Source organism: Pristiophorus japonicus, chromosome 14 (assembly GCF_044704955.1).
Source record: "Pristiophorus japonicus isolate sPriJap1 chromosome 14, sPriJap1.hap1, whole genome shotgun sequence".
Taxonomy (NCBI): Eukaryota; Metazoa; Chordata; class Chondrichthyes; family Pristiophoridae; genus Pristiophorus; species Pristiophorus japonicus.
The window spans coordinates 63,508,120-63,535,922 of NC_091990.1; the positions used below are offsets into that span (position 1 = coordinate 63,508,120).

The following is a 27,803-nucleotide window of genomic DNA, read 5'->3' on the forward strand; positions in this document are numbered from 1 at the left end:
TCCAATTGAGAGATAATCTCCTTTAAGTGAACTGTCATTGCCATCTCTTCGTGGAGCGCGGATCCCACTACGGTATTCTCGTCCCCCAGGACTTTGCGCAGCTAATTCTTTAACCCATTTATCTGGAGGGCCAGCTGCATGTTATCCAAACTGTTTATGGCGGACGCCCCGGTGTTAAACCCCGTAAGAATGTCATTTAAAGTGCCACGCCTCTGCCTGCCCGGTTCGGCCCTATCCCACTGTTTATACAAGTCTGTCACTTTGACATCCCCGAAGTCTAGTTCATAGAACTTCCTGAACATCTCCCGCAGCAGAGCCTGACATAACAGCTCGGTTTCCCGGGGACACCACGTAGGTAGGCGGACTTCTGCGTAGTGTACCCGCTGATAAAATAGTTTCTCGGTAGGGACCAACACTAAACCATTCCCCAGCCCCCTGGTTGTTGTCGGGCACTCGTGTGGGACGGTGGGCTTGGCCGTGGGTGGGGATTTTCTTTCCCGAACTACAAGTTCGGTGGCATTTACTGGTACCCGGGGATTGGGGATCACTACACACGCCTCCCCGCTGCGATCCCATACCACCCCATCCCCGACATCCTGCCACCACCTATAAAAAGCAATGGAGACCCCCTCTGAACACACGCGAGTGGATCCCCACATACACAAATAAATTCCTTGGTCGTACGCCCACCATTTCTCCCAGCACACCGTTACCCCGCCAGATGACCCCATGATGGTTCGGTAGGTATCATTATCCAGACGTTCCCAGTCCGAGTGTCGGTCTCCCATGTCCCTCTTGAGCTTTCTGAGCCACCACCACCGTCCCAGAGGTCTGTCCCCTTGGCAAGTTAGGCATACCTTCCTGCCTTCTGTCACTCTCACTCTGGAAGTGGCCACAGTGATCTCCGGGCAGGGGATGGAGGCCTCTCCGTAGGTAAAGTCCTTATGGTTGGAGTACTTGGTGGAGTTCGATCTCAACCACCCAGGCCATTTCCCCTCGTGGGAGTAGGTGACCCGGCCATCCGCCGCCGGAGTCCCTTCTCCTGTGGTCACTGTCGGCACTCTGCCCCCGGAGCATCCGAAAACTAGGGAGTCCTTGGTGTCCCCTCGGTGCCCGGTGCAGATCCTTAGCGATACCAGCATCACTAACGTCCAGTAGGGAGGTGTTGACATCTGAAAGGCAAGAAGAACATGGCCTTGCCTTGAGAGACCTCTCCAGGCTCGGCCCACTTAACATGTTCCAAACACAAAAAAATGCTGTACCCAACCGTCACTGCCTTACCTAAACACATATACTCACAACACAAAGTAACAAAACAGGAAGGGAAAATATACACACCGCCACCCGTCCCCGGGTGGCCAGGCTATATCCTGTCACTGTACAGGCGTCATCGACCATCGGCTGACCGTACCCTGGGGACCAGGATGCCCTCCGCTGAGGGGCTCGTATGGTCCCCCTTAATGAGTCTTGTGTTGCCGTCCAAGGCCCTCCCGAGTCCCGGATAATCGGTGGGAGACCCTTGCTAGCGCAACAGAGCACCCTCCCTGTTGTCTTTCGCCTTATCGGTCTGGGGCGGGAGGCTAAGTAAACAGGGGACCACGGCGCCCTGGGCTGTGGCACTCTGTTACTCCTCCTTACTGTCGGTGCAGAGTCCCACGTTATGGGCTGCAATGCCATCTCCTCCACCTCTTGGGCTAGCCCCAGCTAATCCACCATGGGAGGTTCAGCTTCTCCTTGAACCTTGCTAATGGTAGAGCCTTTCTCCCTACTTCTGTTAGTGGGCTGGGAACCTCTACCCAGTGGTGGGATAGCCTTACAGGAGCAGTGAACCAGTCCCGGCTGTAGAGCTTCGGGGCCCGCTGCTTCCTCCGGAGCCTCCAAATCCACCGGGGCCTGTTCTTCCCCCAGTGCCTGATTCCCTTCTCTTGCTCGTCCCCTGTTTTTTACCTCTTTTGGGGTCAAACAATTTACACTGATTAGTGTGATACCACTTCACCCGGCGAGGCAGTCGAACCGCATAGACCATAGGGCTAGCCTTGTCGACTATGCTGTATGGTCCCATATATAATGCTTCAAAAACCCCTACCCGAGCATAGTTCCTCACCATGACCTGGTCCCCTATCTCCCATTCGTGGTGTTTGCTGGGTTCTAGCAGCAATCGGTTACTCTGATGCTGTCTGCCCATGTTACTAGCAGCCTACCAGTGAATCTGTTTGAGGTGTTCAAACAGGTTCCTGACAAACCGGTCCCGGTTCACCTCTCGGAGCTGCCCTTCGGTGAGAACCGGCGCCAACACATGCACTGGGGTTCTCATGATCCTGCCCGTCATCAGCTCATGGGGTGAGTACCCTGTGCTCTTTGACTGACTGGCCCGGATTCGCATGAGGACCAACGGTAAGACCTCCACCCACTTGTTCGGTGAGTCTCCCGTCTCCTTGCGCAGCCTTTCCTTTAGGGTCCGGTTCAGGCGTTCTACGGGGCCTGAGGACTGAGGGTTGTAGGCGACATGCCATTTGGCTCTTATCCCCAGCACCTTTAGGGTGGCCTGCATCACCTGGCCGGTGAAGTGGCTTCCCCGGTCGGACTCCACGATTTGAGGTAGACCCACCGAGAGAACACCTCCCTCACCAGGATTTTTGCAGTCCCCACCGCGGTAGATGTTCGGCAAGGGAAGGCTTCCACCCACTTGGAAAACACATCCACCAGGACGAGGCAGTATTTATAACCTCCCTGGGCGGCCGGTAGGGGTCCGATGTAGTCGATCTGGATCGACTGCCATGGTCCCTCTACCCGCCTGACGTGTCCCATAGACGCCTTCCTTTTCTGAGGGTCTGGGTTGTTTGCAGCGCAAACCAGACAGCCCGCACAGAAGTTGCGGACGTCTTCCCGGAGGTCTGGCCACCACCCTGCCTTTTCTACCCGTTGCCAGGTAGATTCCGGCCCAGGGTGTCCCGCACCTGGACCCTCATGGGCCAGCTGAAGGAATTCCCTCCGGTGTTGTGGCGGTACTACCCATTTGTCCCCTTTAAACAACATGCCTTCCCGCACAGCAATATCTACAGCACTGTATATGGGCCCTCCGCCTTTTCCCCCCTTTTTATAGCAGCCAAGGCAGCCTTCAGGATCGGATCCTGCATCTGGACTACTTTAAGTTCCGGGGCCGCAGCCGCCCCTACGCTCCCTTGTGTCCCTGGCTTGCTTCCTGCTGCTGCTATCCTGCCTGCCTCATATGGGTCCCATGGGCGACCTGTGCGAGCACCTTCCCTTGCCAGCAGGTCTGCCTGCTGGTTACCTTCCCCCCGTGGCTCAGTTTTGGAGTGGGCCTTTACCTTATGAATATATACATCCCCAGTTTCTCCCATTGCAGCCACGATCTTTTCTAGCAGGGGTTTGGTCACAAGGGGCTTCCCATCCGCAGAGGTGTACCCCCGGCGTGACCAAATCGCCAGATACTCTGTACACGAATTGCAAGTGAACATGCTGTCCGAGCAAATCATGTATGGGGTAGGGAATTCCTCGGGGTGTGTGACCACATACATCACCGCCGAGAGTTCCGCCTGCTGGGCACTCAGGGTCCATGGGAGTTTAAGAGCCAAGGCAATTCCTGCCTTGGAATCCCAAACTCCGCAGCCCATGAGTCTTGTACCCGCTGACACTGAACTGGAGCCATCAACGTAGATCCCTGCCCGAAATCCAAAGTTAATGTCCCATACTCCCTCCACAGAGCATCGATGCGGCTGCCCTGGATAGATTAAATTTGCTGCGAGCCTGGGCTCGCAGAGGCCCTTGACCTTTAAAGTCATTTGGGAGAGGAGGAGGGTCCAGCGAGTGATTCTAGCACTGCTCACTGTCCCGTCTTAATCCTCCCGTCCAACAGCATCTGTGTCGGGGTATGATGGGTGAGGAGTGTAATGGGGGATATTCCGGTAAAGATCTGAGCTCTCTTTACTGCCCAGTGGGTGGCAAGCAAGTGCCTCTCACAATTGGAGTATCCCTTTTCTACCTCCGTGAGGACCCTGGAGGAGTACACCACTGGTCTCAGCTGACCGTTTCGCCCCTGGAGCAACACTGCACTTAAGCTGTCGCCACTGGCTGCCACCTCCAGGAAGAATTCCTCCCCCCCATCAATTGCCCCTAGGGCTGGTGCTACCTGCAGGTCTCTCTTAAGACGGACAAATGCTGCCTCACAGCCCTTGTCCCATTCCCACTCGACCCCCTTATGTCGGAGTCTGAGCAGAGGGGCGGCAGTGGCTGCATCGTCCTCGATGAAGTCCCTACAGTAGCCAGTGATTCCCAGGAAAGACCTTACCCCGACACATCCCTAGGGACAGGGAGTTCCTGCACTGCCTTTCTTCTAGCCTCATCAATTGCCCTTTCTCCTGCCCTTATCATCAGGCCCAGGAATTTTAACTCTCCTAGACCTATCTGGGCTTTCTTGGGGTTAACTTTAAAACCCCCTTCCTTCAGTAAGACCAGCAGTTCGGCCAGCAGTGGACCGTGTTCCTCACTGCTGTCTGTGAACAACAACAGGTCGTCCACATACTGGACCAGCTGGTGTGGCTGGCTGAAGCCTTTTAAGCAGTTCGCCATGCATTGGTGAAAGATCCTGGGACTATTATGAAAGCCCTGTGGGAGGCAGCTCCATGTATACTGCTGTTCCCGGAAGGTGAAGGCAAACTTGTACTGGTCTTCCCTCCGTACAGGGATAGACCAGAACCCGTTGGATATGTCCAACACTGTGAACGTGTTTGCGGATGCAGGGATTTCCCCTATCAGATCTGCAACCACCGCTACTGTGGGGGCACAAGCTGGGATGTTTTTATTGAGCACCCTATAATCCACCGTAGCCCTCCAAGAATTATCCGGTTTCCTAACCGGCCAAAGCGGGGAGTTGACATGGGTGGCTATGGGTCTCAAAACACCCTGCTCGACAAGCGAGCTTAAAGCTGTCTCCAAGTCTGCTTCTGCCTCTCGGGGAAAGTCATACTACTTTTGCGGGCGGGATATGGGATCCCCATCTATTCTAACCTCCACTCCTGTGACTCTCCCACAGTCGTGTTTATGGGTGGCAAATGCTGCAAGATTTGCTTGCACATAGGCCCGGTACTCGGCCGGGGTGTTACCGACCAGAACCTCCAGGTCGTAACCCCCTTTTGGCTTCATTGTACACAAAGTCCCTTTTCCCTGTTTCTTATCAATAACCATGACTTCTCCCTCTGCTCCCGTGCCCACTGTGCCCCATAGACAGTGATTCCTCAAGTCTACTAGGATCTGGCGAGCAATGATAAAATCAGCCCCCAAAATCCCTTTTCCCACCTGCTCCCAGTTCATCAGGACGCACTTCCATTGTGTTTGGAGTGCTCCTAAACGAACTGCGAGCGGGACTGAGAAAAACCCAGCCTTCTCATTACCTGTGAACCCAACTAGTTGATACGGCACCCCGTTTGATAGAGGTGAGGTTGCGGGGTCCTCCGAATGGACTATCGTGCTGGAAGCACCAGTGTCCAAAAGGTAGGTACCCAATACACCCTCAACCTCCATCTTGACCCAGGGTCGTCCCCAGGGGTCGTATTCTAGTGGGCACAGGTATGCAGGCTGGGTCTGGGCTAGTCACGGCCTCTGTACTGGCAGGGTTGCTGGTGCTTCCCTGCCTGTTGCCGTGGCTACCTTCCCAGCCCCCTCCAGTGCTGTCCTCACTGCAGCTACTATCTCGTCAAGGGATGGTGAGGAGCTCGCTCCACTTCCCCCACTCTGGGCGGCTCCGAAAGAACTTCTTCCCCCCATATCTCTTTACTGGGCTCCTGCAATCCCTTTTAAAATGCCCAGCTTTCCCGCACCCGTAACACACTCCCTCCTTATCAATCGAGCGGCCACCCTCCTGGTGCCATTCCCTTTTGGGAATCGGGTTGGGTTTTACTTCATTTACCCGACCTTTGGAGGTTTTCTCCTTCTCCCCTCCTCCATTCCGTTGGACCAGTGCCAGTTGCCTGACCACTGCTGCCTCGGTGAGGTTGAGGTCCCGGGAATCGAACCACAGTTCTGCCCTGGCCTTGAGCCGGGGCAAGCAGTTTGCCACCAGCATCCTCAGCCAGGGCCAGTCTGTACCGCGGAAAGATTCGCCCGGTCGAGGAGCTCCCCACAGGCTGCATGGTATACCACCCACAGCCTGTCCGCAAACGCCTGCGGGGTTTCCCCTGCGAGCTGCCTTGTCCTTTCGACCCGTTCGAAAAGACTGCCGTCATCAAAGCCCATAGCCTCAAGGACGGCCCTCTGGACCTCAGTAAATGTACGCTGTCCCCTCCGGCATTCTGCCGGTAGGGCCTGGTACAATTTGCTGTCCAGAGAGAAGGGCAGCAGCTTGGCTGTCTCTTCCTCGTCACACCCATTAATTTCCCCTGCCTGCATCACCTCCATGAAGTGGATAGACGGGTCCCCGCTGCGAGTGAGTTTGGCCAAATGGGCCACCATGGCCCTGAGTGATTGAACTCCATGGGGAATAATAAAGTCGCTCTCCAGCGCTCCCCGACCTTGGCCACCTCCCTGTGGAGGAATGTACTTGCGCTGCCTGACCGGGCACATCCGCCCTGGTTCAGGATCTTTCTGCGCTGGTCCCTCTACCACCGGCTGTCCCACCATACCTGGTGCAGCAGACAGAGCCTGGTCGCCTGATCCAGCCCTTAACTGACCCTCGGCTAGAGCCTCACATCCCTGCTGCCAAACGGGACACATTGGTCCTGCCCCCAGCCCTGGGTATGCTACTACCTGCGTGCCCCGCTCCTCCTGGTACCCCACCGGACAAACCACCGGTGCCTCAGGAGGTGCTCGGGCGCCTCTTGCCTTTAGATTCTCCTCTACCCCCCAATACTCTCCTTTGTCCCCTGTGGACCCTCTGGGTCCTATCAGGGCGACCATCCCCTTTGCCTGGGATAGAGCGTGGGTGAGAGTTTTAATCCTCTCCTGGCAGGGACCGTGATCTGCAAACTCACTGCTACTGTCCACTTTATAGGCTGCCTGTACGCCTTTTAATTTATTCTCCAGTTCCCAAATTTTCTGGGTGTACCGAGAGTTCTGTTCCCAGAGGGACCCCTCACTACCCTTGACCTCAGTGACCTGACACTGAAGATAGTCCCTGCTATTTCGGAAGGTCTCCTCCAACTGCCGGTTCCTTTGCTGCTCCCCAGCTAATTCGGCCAGCAGGTTGTCCCCAACCACAGCCCGGATAGCAGAGAGCTCCTCTGATTTCTGAAGACTCTGTTCCAAGTCCTTCACCCGCTGGTCGAGCTTTTGGACTTGGCGGGTGAAGCAGATAAGCCAGATGGCCTTTTCCACCCTGTGGTTGTGGTCCTTCCCTGCTGTCCACTGGGCAGCAGCATCCACTGGGCGCTCTGCCCGAGTGAGGGCTTGCACCCAAGGTTTGGCGAGATTCACTTTGCCAAAAATGTATGAGGAAATTCTCTCCTCCATTTTAGTTTCCTCTCTTATCACCTCCTCTGTTTGCTTATGTCCCTTCGTGGTCGCCATGTTCTGTAAGGGGTTTTAACAGGGTTGTTGTTATGCCTTGGGTGTCTCTCTCTGAGCTTCTGCCCTCAGCTTATGCCTGGCCTGTGAGGTACCCTGAGTGCTGCAAGAGCACTCCTGGAGAGACTGTGTCCACAGCTTATGAAGGGGGTTTTGAGACTCGTGCGTCCCCACAGCTTATGCCTAGCCTGTGAGGCACCTGTGAGTGTCAAACACTCCTAACCCCTTCTTCTCTAGCCTGTGACACACAGTTGAGCGTTTTCGAAGCGCTCCTAGCTTCCCTTACACGGTTCTGACATAAGACTCACGATCAGGAGATGTAATACAATAGAACTGAGACAAGGTGATTCCAAGAGGAACTTTAGGCTTCCAATTTATTTGACAAGGTGTAACTCAACAAACAGCAATACACCAACAAAACAATCCCCCGAAATCCCACTAAAACGGACCCAACGAAAATCTTTACACCAGTTTAGCAGTACAATGCCCAATCTCCCATCTTTCCTGGCCTAACTGAGTTGGGAGTTCTGGGGACCAGAGGTTATACTCACTACTGTGCCTTCCGCAGTCTGGTGGTTTGTTTCTTCTATCTTCGGTGTCTTCAGACCCTGGTTTTCCTTCAGTGTCGAGAGGCTTGCTGGTTGTGGTTGTTGGATGACGAGGGCAGGGAAAATCATCACTTCTTTTTCACTACGTCAGAAACCCCTTTTTTATAGCCAGATTATCCAGTCCGCCTCTCCTGCTGAAGTCGATTCTTCTCATTGGTGGACTTTTTGATTTTGAAAAATGCAGCAGTTTTAGATTGGTTTTTTTTTTCCACTGATGTTAACCTACTCAAGGTTTGAGTGGGTGTTGATTGCATTGTGCTAGTCTGGCCTGAGCCAGATATTTCTATGCCTGATGAAAAAAGGTGTTGGAATATGTATGTGGCATTGTTTAAATGCTAATGTTTTCAAGGGGCAAGTTTCGAGGGTGTACAGTTCCCAGACAATTTGATTAGTTCCAATGTCCAAACTGGCCCTTTAGATATTGACCCCACCCCTTTTCTTGCAGACCCAACATACACTTTTTAAAAATCCCAAATTCGATTAAAGTTCATAGTTTCTTCCATGTGCACTTAGGATTTCTGGTAGATAGTTCCAAATAAAATTCCCTTTCCTATGAGTCCAAACACTGGGGGGGGGGGTCTCCAAGAATGCACCCCCTTTTATCCCCTGCAGGCCTCGTCTGCCCCTATAAAATTCATTTGTGTCCCAAAGTTTTCCTTCCATCGGTTTCAATTCACAGCGCAGACTGATCCCACAGCCCTTTTCCTTCTGGGTAAAATGAGGGGGTTTTCGTCCTCCCCTACACGGCGGAGAGAGGTTCAACCTGTACTAATAATTATATTTTGAATTAAATTACAAATAAAAACTTGATAAAAGTTATTTAAAAAATATATATATATGTTTAAACCCCCGGCTAGTTTTTCGCTTTGCCGAGCTTGGCCGCTATCTTTCTCCTCGATGCCAGGAACTCCTGCAACCACAGAGCCGCCATAGCTCCACTTACGCTGAGCGGGCTTGCTCTTAACATAATCCCGGCTCAGCACACGGATTGCACTGAGTCCCATCGACCTGCCTCCCGCATCCTGGCCGGGGTCGGGCCAGCGGGCCACGTCCTCGGGCTGGCTGATCCTCCTCTCCGCTCCCTGCTGCCGTCAGCGCTCCCTCTGTGGTTGGGACGCGTCCTCGGGCTGGCCGCTTGTACCCTTCGCTCCCTGCTGCCATCGGTGATCACTCTGGGGTCGGGCTGGCGGGTCATGTCCTGGGCTGGCCGCTCCTCCGCTCCTTGCTGCCCTTGGCACTCTGCCAAACCAAAAGAAAATATCTCTTAGTTACTTTCAATGAGTCTTGCAGATCTTGTGGGGGGGGGCGGCGGTTGGATCGCGGTGTCAGGGATATCTGTATCGGGGCTGGCTGGCTGGGGGCTGGTAGAAGACAGTAGAACATGTGACCTCCCCTCGTGCTGCAAAATCCCTTATCCTGGCACAGGCCAGGTCCCGAGGGTGCCGGAAAAGGGAGTTTCAACCAGTAGTCTCTTTTGTGGGACTTTATCTAATGCCTTCTGGAAATTCATACAAATAACATCCATAGACATTCCCCTGTCTACTACTTTAGTCATCTCCTCAAAAAATTCAATCATGTTTGTCAGGCATGACCTACCTTTCACAAATCCATGCTCTGATCAACTGAAAATTTTCGAGGTGTTCAGTCACCCTGTCCTTAATTATAGATTCTAATAATTTCCCCACAACAGATGTTCGGCTAATTGGTCTATAATTCCCTAATTTCCTTCTCTTGCCATTCTCAATTTTCTAATCTAAAGGAATGGTTCCTGAATCTTTGGAAGATTATAGTTAGGGCATCTGCAATGTACTCACCTACTTCCTTTAAAACCCTGGGTGGAAACCATCTGGTCCTGGGGATTTGTCACTCTTTAGTGCCATTATTTTCTTCATTACTCTTATTTTACTTAGATTAATTTTATTGACTCCCTGATTTAATATTAATTTGCTTGATGCAAAGTAATTATTCAACATGTCAGCCATTTCCTTATTATCATTGACGGTATCACCATTTTCAGTTTTTAAGGGGCCAACATTGCTCTTGACTGCCCTCTTTTTCCTAATATACTTGTAAAAATTATTTGTATTGATTTTGATATCACTTGCAAGATTCTTTTCCTATTCCTTTTTTGCAGCTCTTATTGTCTGTTTTGTAACCCTTTGCCGTTCTTTGTATCTTTCCCATTTGCCAGGATCTGTGCTTTGTTTGCATTTTTGGATGCTTTTTCATTTAGTTTTATGCTGTCCCTTACCTCTTTAGTCATTCATGGCTGTTTTTTTTTTGGCAAGTCGAGCTCTTGCCCCTCAGAGTTATAAATTGGTTCTGTGTCACCTTCATTTCTTTCTGAACATCTCCCACTGATCTTCTGTCATGTTACCCATTGATTTGCCCAGTTTACTGTGGATAGTCTCTGTCTGATCCCATTGAAGTCAACCTTACCCAAATCTAAATACTCCACTCTCCCCATGTGCTGTGCTGCACTGCCGCCGGGTTCCCACACTGTTGTTAAATGCTCCACTCTCCTGATGTGCTCTGCTGCACTCTGAGCTACTCGTTCATTACCATACCCACTATTGTATTAATCCCTTCATCTCCAAGTTGCTTTTCCCTCTATCTCAAATCTTCCATTTGTTTCAATTCCTTTATAACATTAGTAAACTTCAATTCAGAGATCAAGCATCTGAAGTGATTCATCCCCAGGCCCACAGGTTTGGGATCTGATCTGATGTGTATATTATAAACATAAATGTTTACATTAATTTGTTTTTGCTATGGCATTCTTTGTAATTACATCTATTTTATTTACTACCTGTCATTCTATAAATCTATTATTAATCCATTCTTGCTTGCTCTATTCAATTATGCAAATAAATACTGAAAAGGTCAGAATTTTCTGCAATAGGTGGTGGGAGTCATGTTTATAGTTTCATTTTCACTTAACATCACACACTAAAGTACTTAATGTTATTCCATTACATATAATATAGAGTGTTTAGTTGAATATAATGGGGAGCAGAGCATTCAAGAAAAGTGTACCCAATTTAATGATTATAGAATAGCAGCCAACATGAGAAAGATCCAGGAAGCATCCTCAATATGTAGTTATACACATTGCAAAAAATCTCAATTGTCTTAAAGAAGCCTTCTCATCATCAGGACCCCTTTTCAAAAATCAAACAAGGCTTCTCAGTTGGCTCAACTGGGTGAGGTAGTGAACATACAATAGTGCCAGGTTTGATCAGCAGTCTCTGCTCCATTACCTGACCTAGCCAAGATGCACCTGGGCAGGACCGGAACCAATGTCCTATGCTAGTGCTGTTGGGGAGGAGTTAAACTAATATGGCAGGGGGATGGGAACCAATGCAGGGAGACAGAGGGAGACAAAAAGGAGGCAAAAGCAAAAGACAGAAAGGAGATGAGGAAAAGTGGAGGGCAGAGAAACCCAAGGCAAAGAACAAAAAGGGCCACTGTACAGCAAAATTCTAAAAGGACAAAGGGTGTTAAAAAAAACAAGCCTTAATGCAAGGAGTATCCGCAATAAGGTGGATGAATTAACTGTGCAAATAGATGTTAACAAATATGATGTGATTGGGATTACGGAGACGTGGCTCCTGGATGATCAGGGCTGGGAACTCAACATCTAGGGGTATTCAACATTCAGGAAGGATAGAATAAAAGGAAAAGGAGGTGGGGTAGCATTGCTGGTTAAAGAGGAGATTAATGCAATAGTTAGGAAAGGCATTAGCTTGGATGATGTGGAATCTATATGGGTAGAGCTGCAGAACACCAAAGGGCAAAAAACGTTAGTGGGAGTTGTGTACAGACCTTCAAACAGTAGTAGTGATGTTGGGGAGGGTATCAAACAGGAAATTAGGGGTGCATGCAATAAAGGTGCAGCAGTTATAATGGGTGACTTTAATAGGCACATAGATTGGGTGAGCCAAACTGGAAGCAATACGGTGGAGGAGGATTTCCTGGAGTGCATAAGGGATGGTTTTCTAGACCAATATGTCGAGGAACCAACTAGGGGGGAGGCCATCTTAGACTGGGTGTTGTGTAATGAGAGAGGATTAATGAGCAATCTCATTGTGCGAGGCCCCTTGGGGAAGAGTGACCATAATATGGTGGAATTCTGCATTAGGATGGAGAATGAAACAGTTAATTCAGAGACCATGGTCCAGAACTTAAAGAAGGGTAACTTTGAAGGTATGAGGCGTGAATTGGCTAGGATAGATTGGCGAATGATACTTAAGGGGTTGACTGTGGATGGGCAATGGCAGATATTTAGAGACCGCATGGATGAACTACAACAATTGTACATTCCTGTCTGGCGTAAAAATAAAAAAGGGAAGGTGGCTCAACCGTGGCTATCAAGAGAAATCAGGGATAGTATTAAAGCCAAGGAAATGGCATACAAATTGGCCAGAAATAGCAGCGAACCCGGGGACTGGGAGAAATTTAGAACTCAGCAGAGGAGGACAAAGTGTTTGATTAGGGCAGGGAAAATGGAGTACGAGAAGAAGCTTGCAGGGAACATTAAGGCGGATTGCAAAAGTTTCTATAGGTATGTAAAGAGAAAAAGGTTAGTAAAGATAAATGTAGATCCCCTGCAGTCAGAATCAGGGGAAGTCATAACAGGGAACAAAGAAATGGCAGACCAAGTGAACAAGTACTTTGGTTCGGTATTCACTAAGGAAGACACCCAACCTTCCGGATATAAAAGGGGTCAGAGGGTCTAGTAAGGAGGAGGAACTGAGGGAAATCCTTATTAGTCGGGAAATTGTGTTGGGGAAATTGATGGGATTGAAGGCCGATAAATCCCCAGGGCCTGATGAACTGCATCCCAGAGTACTTAAGGAGGTGGCCTTGGAAATAGCGGATGCATTGACAGTCATTTTCCAACATTCCATTGACTCTGGATCAGTTCCTATCGAGTGGAGGGTAGCCAATGTAACCCCACTTTTTAAAAAAGGAGGGAGAGAGAAAACAGGGAATTATAGACCGGTCAGCCTGACCTCAGTAGTGGGTAAAATGATGGAATCAATTATTTAGGATGTCATCGCAGTGCATTTGGAAAATGGTGACGTGATAGGTCCAAGTCAGCATGGATTTGTGAAAGGGAAATCATGCTTGACAAACCTTCTGGAATTTTTTGATGATGTTTCCAGTAAAGTGGACAAGGGAGAACCAGTTGATGTGGTATATTTGGACTTTCAGAAGGCTTTCGACAAGGTCCCACACAAGAGATTAATGTGCAAAGTTAAAGCACATGGAATTGGGGGTAGTGTGCTGACGTGGATTGAGAACTGGTTGTCAGACAGGAAGCAAAGAGTAGGAGTAAATGGGTGCTTTTCAGAATGGCAGGCAGTGACTAGCGGGGTACCGCAAGGTTCTGTGCTGGGGCCCCAGCTGTTTACATTGTACATTAATGATTTAGACGAGGGGATTGAATGTAGTATCTCCAAATTTGCAGATGACACTAAGTTGCGTGGCAGTGTGAGCTGAAGGAGGATGCTATGAGGCTGCAGAGTGACTTGGATAGGTTAGGTGAGTGGGCAAATGCATGGCAGATGAAGTATAATGTGGATAAATGTGAGGTTATCCACTTTGGTGGTAAAAACAGAGAGACAGACTATTATATGAATGGTGACAGATTAGGAAAAGGGGAAGTGCAACGAGACCTGGGTGTCATGGTACATCAGTCATTAAAGGTTGGCATGCAGGTACAGCAGGCGGTTAAGAAAGCAAATGGCATGTTGGCCTTCATAGCGAGGGGATTTGAGTACAGGGGCAGGGAGGTGTTGCTACAGTTGTACAGGGCCTTGGTGAGGTCACACCTGGAGTATTGTGTACAGTTTTGGTCTCCTAACTTGAGGAAGGACATTCTTGCTATCGAGGGAGTGCAGCGAAGATTCATCAGACTGATTCCCGGGATGGTGGGACTGACCTATCAAGAAAGACTGGATCAACTGGGCTTGTTTTCACTGGAGTTCAGAAGAATGAGAGGGGACCTCATAGAAACGTTTAAAATTCTGACGGGTTTAGACAGGTTAGATGCAGGAAGAATGTTCCCAATGTTGGGGATGTCCAGAACCAGGGGTCACAGTCTAAGGATAAGGGGTAAGCCATTTAGGACCGAGTTGAGGAGAAACTTCTTCACCCAGAGAGTGGTGAACCTGTGGAATTCTCTACCACAGAAGGTAGTTGAGGCCAATTCACTAAATATATTCAAAAGGGAGTTAGATGAAGTCCTTACTACTCGGAGGATCAAGGGGTATGGCGAGAAAGCAGGAAGGGGGTACTGAAGTTGCATGTTCAGCCATCAACTCATTGAATGGCGGTGCAGGCTAGAAGGGCTGAATGGCCTACTCCTGCACCTATTTTCTATGTTTCTCTGTTTCTAGTCCAAACAATACAACTGGCCTCACTGCTCCTGCCTTCGTGAGAGAAAATAACTAGTTCCTATTCACTATCGAGTGCGCACTGCTAAAAGTGCATGTGTGGATGTCGAGTGAGGAAAGGATCATGCTTGCTTATGTTTCCCCTACAATAATGGTGCCCACACACAAGGAATTGCCAGCTCTGTGCCAGCTCCTTCAAAGAGTCAAATCTTTAATAGATGAAAAGAGGAAGGGAAAACATTTCTGGAAAAAGGAAGATCAAAACAATTCAAATGGAAAAGATTATGATTTCTATTGATTTTGTTTTGTTCTGTCTTTTTCATTCTTTTGTTCACAAGTTGGAGGTATCATCAGGTTACTAGACTGACTCAGAAAAATGAATTGTAATTAATACACATTGTAATTAGATTTTAGGCATTTCTGTTTTCGGGGCGAAAATGGAGGCGGGGTGGGAAAGTTACCGGCCGGTAATAGTCTGCACTTTGGTAAGGAATTTTCATCATCTGGGCCCTGCGTCAGGGAGGTGTTGTACACTTAGAGGCGCAAAAATGGGAAACTCTCGAACTAAAGTGCCAGCCCGTGTACACTCCGAGAGAGGCCTGGGCAGGGCGGGGCGGGGTACTTTTAAAAATAACATTCCAAAAACATTGCTAATGCCATCACAACACAAAATCGCTGAAAAAATTAAAAGATCGAACACTCGCACTTTTGCAGTACACTAAAGTACACCTTTGGAATACTTTATCTTCCTCACTGCCACCGGCATGGCTGGACCACACTGATTTCCCAGGTGGTCATTGCGGGCGTACTTCCGGGTGTATGGATCTGGCAAGTGGTCAAACTACAGCTGGTGTCGCAACGAGAGACGTTGCAAACCCAGCGCAGCTCTTCCCGGCAGTGTTGCTGAGCTCCGCCGCAAAAACGGACTGGAGGATTGCGAAGGGGCGCAGGAGACCTGAACGCCGCCTTTCATGCCGCTCCGGGGCAAAACCTGCAGCACAAAGGACCGGAAAGTCCAGCCCATACTGTCATGGGGGTGGGGGCGGCGGCGGCTCGGTGTCACATGGGTTAACACACTGTCCGTTCATCTCATACTCATTCAAGCCTGAGAAGATAATCTCTTTCTCAAATGTAAACTGGGTTTAGACAGTCCCATCACTGCTCCTACTGGATGTACAAAATTGCCTCTAATTTGGCTCAAATTGACTCTTAAATTGTCAATGTTTGATGGAGATAAAGAAGGATGACGACGTGAGAAATAGAAATGTCAGTGGGAAATGGTTTGGGCTAAGACATTGTTGGAAGAGTGTAGAGGGAGTTTTCTTGTGCAGCTGGCGGTGTTGCTGCAAACAAACTGCCGACTTTGTATATTGAGTAGCTTCGATAATTTTGCAGTACTGTGGAAATAAAAGCTGCATTTTTTGAATGACAAATTTTAATGACTTAGATTTCAGTTACTGCTTGTTGACAAAGTCCTCCAACTTGATGATAAAGTAGTAATTAGTAGTAAAGTAGTAACCCTCTACCACTGCACTCTGTGATTCAGAGAATTAGTTCAAACAAGAAAGCATTCCCAGCAACACATGGATGGTGAGAAGGTTTAGGTGGGAAAGTGAATGGTTTCGGTAAGGGCATAATTACATCCCATTTTTCTGCACCGCCCCAAAAAATGTATAATAATAAAAAGTGCAAATTATAATCTCATTTTATGGCGCCTATTGTCAGGCAGATAACTGCTGCTGATATGAGTGGCACTGTCTGTTCCTGCCCTATCCCATACATATCACTGTTGAAGGGCAGCTCCTCACAATGTCTTATTCACTCCCTTATTCTCTAAGTGAGTGAAGTCAGCGTGGAGTTTGGACCCCAAACCCTTAATAGCAGCAGTGAGAGCATTGCCTATGGCATTACTGTGGTCCCCATTGCAGATAGCACGATGACAGATTACACATTCATGTAAACTCCCGTACAATTGGCATTCCTTTTTGTTACACATTTGTACTTTCTGATCAATGAGTGCAATGTTAGAGAGCACACTTCTAAGATAAGTGAACTGAGTCACAATGTTAATGAGGACTCAGGGTGGAGTACAAGGTTTTCCATGTGCTAGCTGGTATATGGTTTCCAGTTTCTTGAGGCGAGTGATGAAGCTGACCCTCTTTGCTGCCAAGAACCTGTCCCTGATCAGCTGGATGTCTTCCTGAACATGCACTTCTAATGCCCAGTCACCTGCAAAGAGCAGTTCAGAGATGAAAACTTCCTTTCCCTAGTGGTTGAATGCAACATAAATAAACCATCAGTGAGCTGGGATCTTAAATGAAATATATTGTTCACTTTTCACTAAACCAGCAAATCGGTTATGTTTCTTATCTGATGACAGCACAATCTGTATGCGGTATCATTCCAGGCATTAGGCTTTATCCCGACAGTATCTGAACAAATTTGTTTACCAAATTTTATGAATTTACACATGTTAAATATATCTCTTTTCCAGAAAGTCAATGGCAATAAATTCCAAAGTACTGACTGTAACAGTAAGACCACAGCCCAAGGCCTCAGAACCAATTGTTGTAGTGGAGCTGTCTCATCTTATTAACGTAAGTAATTTTATTATCACATTCAGCCACAGTTGGATCTGCATTACTGACCTCATGAACCCAACCACAATTCACCCCCTGTAAAAAGTGATTTAAAAGAACCTTTAGAACCATTAAATAAAGGAATAGTATTTTAAGCATGTTTTAATTAAAGTGAATGTTGAAACAGTCCTATTATTAAAATTTAAAAGTGAAATGTTATGTACCCAAGGGTGAGTCTCAAGCACAGGAAAATTGTGCAATGAATTAATCGAACGGTTTATTAGCTTCAGTAAGAAGGACAGGCTTGACTTATTTCTACATTGAATGGTTTCATGCCTTTGGAATTCTGTTTGTGCCTCCATAAAACATTGGCAGCACAAAAGTGCTGCTAACCGTAGCGGGTGACCAAATATTGCACCCATCCTATACAGCAGGACAGCAAGCAAAAAGGTCCAAACTCTATGCTGACATTTTTAGAGCAGCAGCAGAGGCTACATTTGCCTTAAGCACCCATCAGGGGAACTGGAAAAATCAGCAAGGCTTTGCACTCTTGTCTATTGTCAGGAAGTTCTTGTGTGGATGTTGGGTGAGGACAGGACTGGGCTCCACTATCATCGAATAGCCTGCCAACACTCACTGTCATGAAGAATGGACACCTGAGCGATGAATTGGAAGGCTGCCAGAGCATATGGAAATGTACTTCAGTACAAGTCAGTGAAAATCAGAGAGGAGAAAATTGGGTGAAAACGGTTTCAGAATGACATTTCAGAAATTGAATTTGACCCAATAATCCTCAATATGGTAACGACTGTTCAAATTTTGTGATGTGATGTCAGACACACCCATAGTATTGGAAGTGATGCCAATCATGACTGACTGTACATCAGAGAAACTTATTGTATTTAAAGAAAGCTCCTTTTATCAAGCTATGTGTTAAAAAAATAGGATGTATGTTGCATACATGATGACCATTGTGTTTCACACAATTGGAATTTTTGGAATCAGTGCTTGCATGTCTGTGTTCATAGATGAAACTCAGTACCGCCTGGCTCCTACCTGATGCTGCTGCTCTGGAGAATGGACGCTGTGGGTAGGAATTATCACAATAGTATTGTAAAATTAAAAATTCCTGTCCACGATGAGCAACAGAATTTCATCCCCTGGAGCGGCATCAGCATTAACAGGTAGGAGCTGGGGGAAGGAGATGAGAATGTGATTGGAAGGGAGGAAGGAGAGTACTAACATGACCTGTAAGTAAAGGTTGTAAGTAGAGAGCCAACGTGAGCTGAGAGTGGAGGAATAAGAAGAATATCAGCATGAAGTGAAGTGGAAGAGTGCTGCTGTGAGCTGACAGAGGAAAGGGAGAAGAAAAGAAAAATAACAGCATAAACTGGGGAGGGGGAAGAAGTTGTCTTTGTGTCATTTTAACAACTGCTTAAAAGGTTTTAAAACAACTTAACAATCAGATTTAGCAGCAATGTGTGCCAATATATATCCACAATAACCTAACTCGCTCTTCAAGAACTGAAGGAAAATCAATGCTTTTTTGCCACAATCTTTCAACTAGTGATGGAATGTTGGACATACCTGTAGCTTAAGGACTGACCAGGACTATACCCCACTGCACTTTCAGTGTCATAGGCTTATATTCGTTTTTTTTTTTGAGTTAATGGATTTTTTTGAAGCTTCTGCTTCTTTTCTGTGTTGTTATGTGTGCAGCTGGTATATGATATATAATTTAAAAATGTGAATATGCAGACCGAACACTAGGGAAGGTTCTCCACTTTACACTCCTTGAACACACTGGGACTGCATATTGGGAGACTGTCACCCACAGAAATGGAAAATCTCCCCTTTTATCTCTGGGAACTGGGTTTGAATGCAGCCCACACTGAAAGCATGAAAGCCTCCTTTCTCAGACAGCTGCAGGGTGCCTAAGTGAAATGAGTTTGGTGGGTGGAGTCCACAGCCCACAGTTAAACAGTTACAGATTAGCCATGCTCTAATTGAATGGCGGAACAGCTCAAAGGGCTGAAAGGCCAACTACGTTCCTACATTGGTGTCTATTTTTTGTAACAAATTGATATTAAATCTCACTTTGGGGGCCTGAAGGATGGTTACTGTGGTAAGTAGAAATACCATACTGGTGTGGTTGTAGATGCTGCTTTGAGGTGCATTGTTGGGACACTTTAGTATGAGCTTTGCCCTCCATCCAGTTTGTGTTGTATCCAACATGGGGGACACTTGGTGCTGACACTAGAGGCAAAAATTGAAAAACGTTCCATTTTTGAACACTGACATCTCTTATTAGATAAAGAGACAGAGAAGATAGTTAAACGTTGTAATTTAATATCAGGGCTGTGCTGACATTTGTGAATTGTTCTAGCTATACTTTTTCAGTTTATGGAACCATCAGAATCACTTATTTTTATTCCAGGTTTCTAACTTTCTGCCATGTCCACTATCCTACATATATACTATTATGCTACATGAGTGATATATATTTGATATATACACATTACTTCTTATTACAGGGAACATCTGACCCACACTGTGTTGTTTGGGACGACTCCAAAACGTAAGTGCCAATAAGAATAACTTTGCTATCACTTCTCGTACACAGCATACAAATGTTTATCTCAATCATTTAGCTTTGTTAAGAATGAGATTCTGCACAAAAGTACTCATGAGGAGTTACCTATTACTAGTTGATTGTTATTATGAATCATTACTGACAGGTTGCTATTTGGATTGTTACTGAGTGGCTGTATTTCACGGGTATTGAGGATAGGAATGGACAAGATTTGAAATTATTCGCAAGATCCTGTGCACAACTTGTTTCAAATTGTCAACCTCTTCCATTTTCTTATTCCAAGGTACTTCCCTTCTGTTCTTCCTTCTCCTAGCCAGGATTCATTTCGCTCCAGTCCCCTTGCCAGGCTTATCCCAGTGAGATCCTTCCCTTGCTGCCTCCTTCTCCCATTCCTTGTTCAATTTAGACCCCTCACTTGCTGTTGCCATGTCCCAGGTTTGAATCCTTTAGATCTCATCTGTGCTGTCTCCTCCCCCGCCTGGCTCTCTTGAACTGCCTCTCCTGAAGTCTCCTTCCAAACTTGATCGCTGTTGTCCCCTTGTCCCTTTTTTTCCTGGATGGATTTTTTAGATGCCCCATTGTTCCCTTGAGTGATACGACAGTGAATGAGATGAATTAATATGTTAACATGTTCCCAGTTTTTCTCATACTGCGGGCTGGATTTTACCAACCTCAGCGGGTCCGTGGCGTGCGACGTCGGCCAATTGAAGGAAGCGGGTCTGATGACATTACTTGATGATGCGTTATCAGCTGGTTTCCTTAAAGGGAATATGCGCAAATTTATTTTGACATTTGCACGGTCAGTGTTCTACAGCATTGAGGTGCTAGAAACACTACAAAGCACTGCACAGCTGCACCAAGGCTCTGCCATGAATCTCCCATAAGCATATGGAGGGAGTCACAGCACGCTGGAAGGGTCTCTTCCCCGCCAATGGGGGGAAGAGACCTCCTCAGAATTCCAACGCAGCCTGGTTGCACATTTCACAGGAGGACACAAGCAGGGATGTGGTCAGGAGGACCAGGCTGCAGTGGCACAAACTTTTCAATGATCTCAGTAGATCACGAAATGTTACTGCAAAGCCACACTCAACCTCATGCTGCTGTGCCACTCATCACACCCCAATCACTCTGCCTTCCCTACCTTACTCCTGCACATCCTGCATAATGTGCTGTCAAACATCGAAATCTTTATTTTCAACACTTTACATTCTTGGACAGATCTGTGTGCACCTTTGGAAGTCACTTAGTGAGTTACAGTGAATGGTGAGACATAATGGTACCCCCGCAATGGTGATGAGTGAGAAAGGAATGGCTTGGGCATTGTCGGGATGCTTTATGGTGTTGGTGTGGGGTGGTGCCAACCTGCCACATCATGTGACAATATAGCCTTGTTGTGGCCATCCCTGGTGTCCCGGGCAACAATGTGGTCAGGTACTAATTCCCTCTGTCCTGTACAGCATCAGTTGATTGCGGCGAAGGTTAGTATTGCTGTTGGTGCTGCTGGTGTGCCTGGTGCAGCTGGTATTGGGACTAATCATGGTGGGATTCTGAGGATCAAGGTGAGAGAGTTTCAAGGGCACTGATGCTGGTGTAATAGATGGAAGGTGAAGTAATAGATGGAAGGTGAAGTAGAGATGACAGAAGCAATCTTTCAGTGGTGAGAGAGGCTGTTCCAATGAGGTGTCACTGGATAGAGAGTTTGCTCCAAACAATTGCAACCTGCATAAAGCTCAATCTGTCTTCCAAATGCAGTAAGCAACAGCTTCTGAGCTTGGAAAGTGAACAGCTGTGAGATGGGAGCTTTTATAGCACATTTCCAGCTTTCAAGTAATGAGATGATTCCATGGCCATTGAACTGCTGACCTGACATGATCCCCGAGCAGCGTGGACCCCAGGGGCGACCTGGTAAACACTGAAAGTGAGCTGAAAATTGTTGTTAATCCTCTGTTAACAAGGTCATAATTACCTGAATTGTCTCCCCCGCTGCTACATGTTGGGTCTGCCCAACGCTGACAGACCCGCCATTTGGGAAAGCGTGTGGCGGCGGGTTGACAGTGGGGTCCCAACCTGCTGTCAAATAAAAACATTTTCTCACCCGACCCGCCACTGATCGTGCTCGCTGATCCCCCGCAAAATTCACCCCTTTGTTGTTGCAGTGCGCCTGATAATATGACTGGAAGTACTCATTCTGAACATTCCTCTTTTGTACAGCTAATACCTACAATACTTGAGTCATATAATCAGCATATTCTAATAAGCATGCTCCAAATTGAGCTGAGGGCTTCATTGTCATCATTACACATTTTATCAAATTGACATATCTTTACACCTATTTGGCTCCTGAAGTATGACACTTTAATTACTTTGTTCATAATCATTGTTATTTTCTTAAACCTGATACGTATTATGGAAAAATATCACACTGCACAGTGTAAATTAAATACAAATTAATAATGAGAAAGAAAAAAAAGCATGGGGGTGAACAGAATTGAACAGTGCAAAGGATTTGTCTTGTGTTATCAATTAATGTACTCTTGGGTGAAGAGTAATTATAAGACAGATAATTAAAGGTCACTTTTTGAAACCATACAGTAATTACTTTGTTAATCATAATAAGTGTCTGAATATTGCATCACTTGTCTTGTTATGAAATTAGACAATATAGGGTTTTTTCATTACTTATTAGTAAAGAATTAGAGATTTATCAGTCCCTAGCCACCAATTCTATCCTCCTCCCTGGCCGCTGAGGCTGATCCAGACCATTCGCAACCTCTGCATCCTATTTGACCCTCAACTAAACGTCTGACCCTGTATCCTCTCCATCACCAAGACACGCCTACTGCCATCCCCATTATATAACCAGTCTCTGACTCTGCCTCAGTTCATCTGCTCTTGAAGCTCTCATAAGAACATAAGAAATAGGAGCAGGAATAGGCCATATGGCCCCTCGATCATGGCTGATCTGATCATGGACTCAGGTCCACTTTCCTGCCCACTCCCCAGAACCCCTTAATCCCTTATCGGTTAAGAAACTGTCTATCTCTGTCTTAAATTTATTCAATGTCTCGGCTTCCACAACTCTCTGAGGCAGCGAATTCCACAGATTTACAACCCTCTGTGAGAAGAAATGGGCAACCCCTTATTCTAAGATTATGCCTTCTAGTTCTAGTCTTCCCTTAACAGTGGAAACATCCTCTCTGCATCCACCTTGTCAAGGGTCCTCATAATGTTAGACGTTTCGATAAAATCACCTCTCATTCTTCTGAATTCCAATGAGTAGAGGCCCAACCTCCGCAACCATTCACCATAAGTCAACCCCCTCATCTCCAGAATCAACCTAGCGAACCTTCTCTGAACTGCTTCCAAAGCAAGGATATCCTTTCATAAATATGGAAACTAATACTGTACGCAGTATTCCAGGTGTGGCCTCACCAATACCATATATAATTGTAGCAAGACTTCCCTGCTTTCATACTCCATCCCCTTTGAAATAAAGGCCAAGATTCAATTGGCCTTCCTGATCACTTGCTGTACCTGCATACTAAACTGTTGTGTTTCATGCACAAGTACCCTCAGGTCCTGCTGTATTGCAGCACTTTGCAATTTTTCTCCATTTAAATAATAACTTGCTCTTTGATTTTTTTCTGCCAAAGTGCATGATGTCACACTTTCCAACATTATACTCCATCTGCCAAATTTTTGCCCACTCACTTAGCCTGTCTATGTCCTTTTGCAGGTTTTTTGTGTCCTCACACATTGCTTTTCCTCCCATCTTTGTATCACCAGCAAACTTAGCTACGTTACACTTGGTCCTTTCTTTTAAGTCTGTTTGTTACCTCTAGACTCTTCCAATGCTTTCCTGGCTGGCCTCCTGTAATAACACAAGAGTCCTGTCATTATAAACTGCCTCGGGTGTGTACCAGATCTTTTTTATTTCCACTTCGAATAAGAACAAGATCCGACAGTGGTGCCCTCTGGTGTCTGGTGACCCCAAGCATAAATATATTACAACATCCCCCTTTCAAGATTTTAGTATCAGTCACTTTACAATACAAGATGATCTAGGGCTTTCCGCTTAAGAGTTGATCGTCTCAGTTCAACATTAGTTCGAGGTGAACATTCTAAGTCAGTTGTGACTGGAGGTTGAGTAACAGTTATGGTGGGAATGGTAATAACAACATCAGAGGCTGAAGATCCGGGTTCAGGAATGACAACAAAAGCCTCTGGTGAATGAACGATAGTTGGTGGGTCATTGACTGGATCTTCCTCAAACGGTTCCAGTTCATCTGTGTGCCACAGTTTTACCTGGTCAACATGTTTTCTGTATGTTTGGCCATCCTTGAGCACGACAATGAACACTCTGTTACCCTCCTTAGCTGTAACAGTACCAGCGATCCATTTTGGACCTCGACCATAGTTCAATACAAACACTGGATCATTGACGGAGATATCTCGTGACACAGCAGTACCATCATGATACAATTGCTAACTTTGATGTCTGTTTTCAACACGATCATTCAAATCAGGATGAACAAGTGAAAGCTTGGTCTTGAGATTTCTCTTCATCAGTAGTTCAGCAGGAGAAACACCAGTAACAGTATGAGGTCTTGTCCTATAACTGAGCAATATACATGACAAACGAGATTGAAGTGAACGCTGAGTTACACGTTTCATACTTTGTTTGATAGTTTGACAGCATGCTCTGCTTGACCATTAGAAGCAGGTTTGAATGGAGCTGACCTCACATGTCGAATAACATTGAACTCCTGAAACTCAAGACGAGTGAAACAAGATCTGTTGTCGCTCACAACAATGTCAGGCAAACCATGAGTAGCAAATATGACACGTAGGCTCTCAATAGTGGCTGTAGATGTACTGGATGACATAATAATACACTCTATCCACTTTGAATATGCATCCACCACAACAAAAAACATATTTCCAAGGAATGGACCTGCAAAATCGATATGGATCTTCGACCATGGTTTAGATGGCCACGACCAAAGACTCAACGGAGATTCCGCTGGTACTTTACTTAGCTCCATGCAGGTATTGCACTGATACACACATGATTCCAGATCAGAGTCAATTCCAGGCCACCATATATCAGACGTAGCAATGGCTTTCATCATAACAATACCGGGATGAGTGCTATGTAGCTTGCGTACAAATCTTTCTCTACCTTTCTTAGGTATGATGACACGATTATCCCACAGTAAACAATCTGACTGAATGGACAGCTCATCCTTGCGATGGGTGTAAGGTTTGGTCTCTTCACACATCTCCGTAGGTATCCCAAACCAATCACCACTGAGAACACAATGTTTCACAACCGACAAAATAGGGTCATGGCTGGTCCAGATCCAAACTTGTTGAGCAGTGACAGGAGTTTCATCATACAAACATAGAAACATAGAAAATGGGTGCAGGAGTAGGCCATTCGGCCTTTCGAGCCTGCCCCACCATTCAATAAGATCATGGCTGATCATTCACCTCAGTACCCCTTTCCTGCTTTCTCTCCATACCCCTTGATCCATTTAGCCGTAAGGGCCATATCTAACTCCCTCTTGAATATATCCAATGAACTGGCATCTACAACTCTCTGCGGTACGGAATTCACAGGTTAACAACTCTCTGAGTGAAGAAGTTTCTCCTCATCTCAGTCCTAAATGGCTTACCCCTTATCTTTAGACTATGTCCCCTGATTCTGGACTTCCCCAACATCGGGAACATTCTTCCTGCATCTAACCTGTCCAGTCCCGTCAGAATTTTATGTTTCTATGAGACCCCCCCTCATCCTTCTAAACTCCAGTGAATACAGGCCCAGTCGATCCAGTCTCTCCTCATATGTCAGTCCTGCCATCCCGAGAATCAGTCTGGTGAAGCTTCGCTGCACTCCCTCAATAGCAAGAACGTCCTTCCTCAGATTAGGAGACCAAAACTGAACACAATATTCTAGGTGTGGCCTCACTAAGGCCCTGTACAACTACAGTAAGACCTCCCTGCTCCTATACTCAAATCCCCTAGCTATGAAGGCCAACATACCATTTGCCTTCTTCACCGCCTGCTGAACCTGCATGCCAACTTTCAATGACTGATGTACCATGACACCCAGGTCTCGCTGCACCTCCCCTTTTCCTAATCTGCCACCATTCAGATAATATTCTGCCTTCGGTGTTTTTGCCACCAAAGTGGATAACCTCACATTTATCCACATTATACTGCATCTACCACACATTTGCCCACTCACCTAACCTGTCCAAGTCACCCTGCAGCCTTTAGCATCCTCCTCATAGCTCACACAGCCACCCAGCTTAGTGTCATCTGTAAACTTGGAGATATTACACTCAATTCCCTCATCCAAATCATTAATCTATATTGTAAATAGCTGGGGTCTCAGCACTGAACCCTGCGGTACCCCACTAGTCACTGCCTGCCAATTTGAAAAGGATCCATTTATCTCGGCTCTCTGCTTCCTGTCTGCCAACCAGTTCTCTATCCACGTCAATACATTGCCCCCAATACCATGTGCTTTAATTTTGCACACCAATCTCTTGTGTGGGACCTTGTCAGAAGCCTTTTGAAAGTCCAAATACACCACACCCACCGGTTCTCCCTTGTCCACTCTACCGGTTACATCCTCATAAAATTCTGGAAGATTTGTCAAGCATGATTTCCCTTTCATAAATCCATACTGACTTGGACCGATCCTGTCACTGCTTTCCAAATGTGCTGCTATTTCATCTTTATTAATTGATTCCAACATTTTCCCCACTACTGATATCAAGCTAACCGGTCTATAATTACCCGTTTTCTTTCTCCCTCCTTTCTTAAAAAGTGGTGTTACATTAGCTACCCTCCAGTCCATAGGAACCGATCCAGAGTCGATGGACTGTGGGAAAATGATCACCAATGCATCCATTATTTCTCGGGCTACCTCCTTAAGTACTCTGGGGTGCAGACTATCAGGCCCAGGGGATTTATCGGCCTTCAGTCCCTTCAATTTCCCTAACACAATTTCCCGCCTAATGAAGATTTCCTTCAGTTCCTCCTTCTCACTAGTATTTCCAGAAGGTTATTTATGTCTTCCTTCGTGAAGACAGAACCAAAGTATTTGTTTAACTGGTCCGGCATTTCTTTGTTCCCCATTATAAATTCATCTGATTCTGACTGCAAGGGACCTACGTTTGTCTTCACTAATCTTTTTCTCTTCACATATCTATAAAAGCTTTTGCAGTCAGCTTTTAAGTTCCCAGCAAGCTTCCTCTCATACTCTATTTTCCCCCTCCTAATTAAACCCTTTGCCCTCCTCTGCTGTATTACAAAATTCTCCCAGTCCTCAGGTTTGCTGCTTTTTCTGGCCAATTTATATGCCTCTTCCTTGGATTTAACACTATCCTTAATTTCCCTTGTTAGCCATGGTTGAACCACCTTCCCTGTTTTATTTTTACTCCAGACAGGGATGTACAATTGTTGAAGTTCATCCATGTGATCTTTAAATGTTTGCCATTGCCTATCCACTGTCAACCCTTTAAGTATCACTCGCCAGTTCATTCTAGCCAATTCACGTCTCATACCATCGAAGTTACTTTCCTTCAGTTCAGGACCCTAGTCTCTGAATTAACTGTCATTGTCCATCTCAATAAAGAATTCTACCATATTATGGTCACTCTTCCCCAAGGGGTCTCGCACAACAAGATTGCTAATTAGTCCTTTCTCATTACACATCACTCAGTCTAGAATGGCCAGCCCTCTAGTTGGTTCCTCGACATATTGGTCTAGAAAACCATCCCTAATTCACTCCAGGAAATCCTCCTTCACCGCATTGCTACCAGTTTGGTTAGCCCAATCAATATGTAGATCAAAGTCGCCCATGATAACTGCTGTACCTTTATTGCATGCATCCCTAATTTCTTGTTTGATGCTGTCCCCAACCTCACTACTACTGTTTGGTGGTCTGTACACAAGTCCCACTAGCGTTTTCTGCTCTTTGGTATTCCGTAGCTCCACCCATACCGATTCCACATCATCCAAGCTAATGTCCTTCCTTACTACAGCATGAATGTCCTCTTTAACCAGCAACACCACCCCACCTCCTTTTCCT

At 46.6% G+C, this 27,803-nt stretch overlaps 1 protein-coding gene across 5 annotated transcripts in view; it reads left to right on the top strand.

Moving 5' to 3' along the window:
* Window positions 1–27,803, top strand: part of LOC139279927 (adhesion G protein-coupled receptor B2-like) — a 1,236,268-nt gene that overhangs the window by 896,867 nt on the left and 311,598 nt on the right. For all 5 annotated transcript variants that reach the window (XM_070899255.1, XM_070899259.1, XM_070899256.1 and 2 more), the window contains 2 exons: window positions 17,022–17,124; window positions 19,641–19,684. In XM_070899255.1, the coding sequence (XP_070755356.1) occupies window positions 17,022–17,124; window positions 19,641–19,684 (147 nt within the window). The remainder of the gene's footprint in view (window positions 1–17,021; window positions 17,125–19,640; window positions 19,685–27,803) is intronic.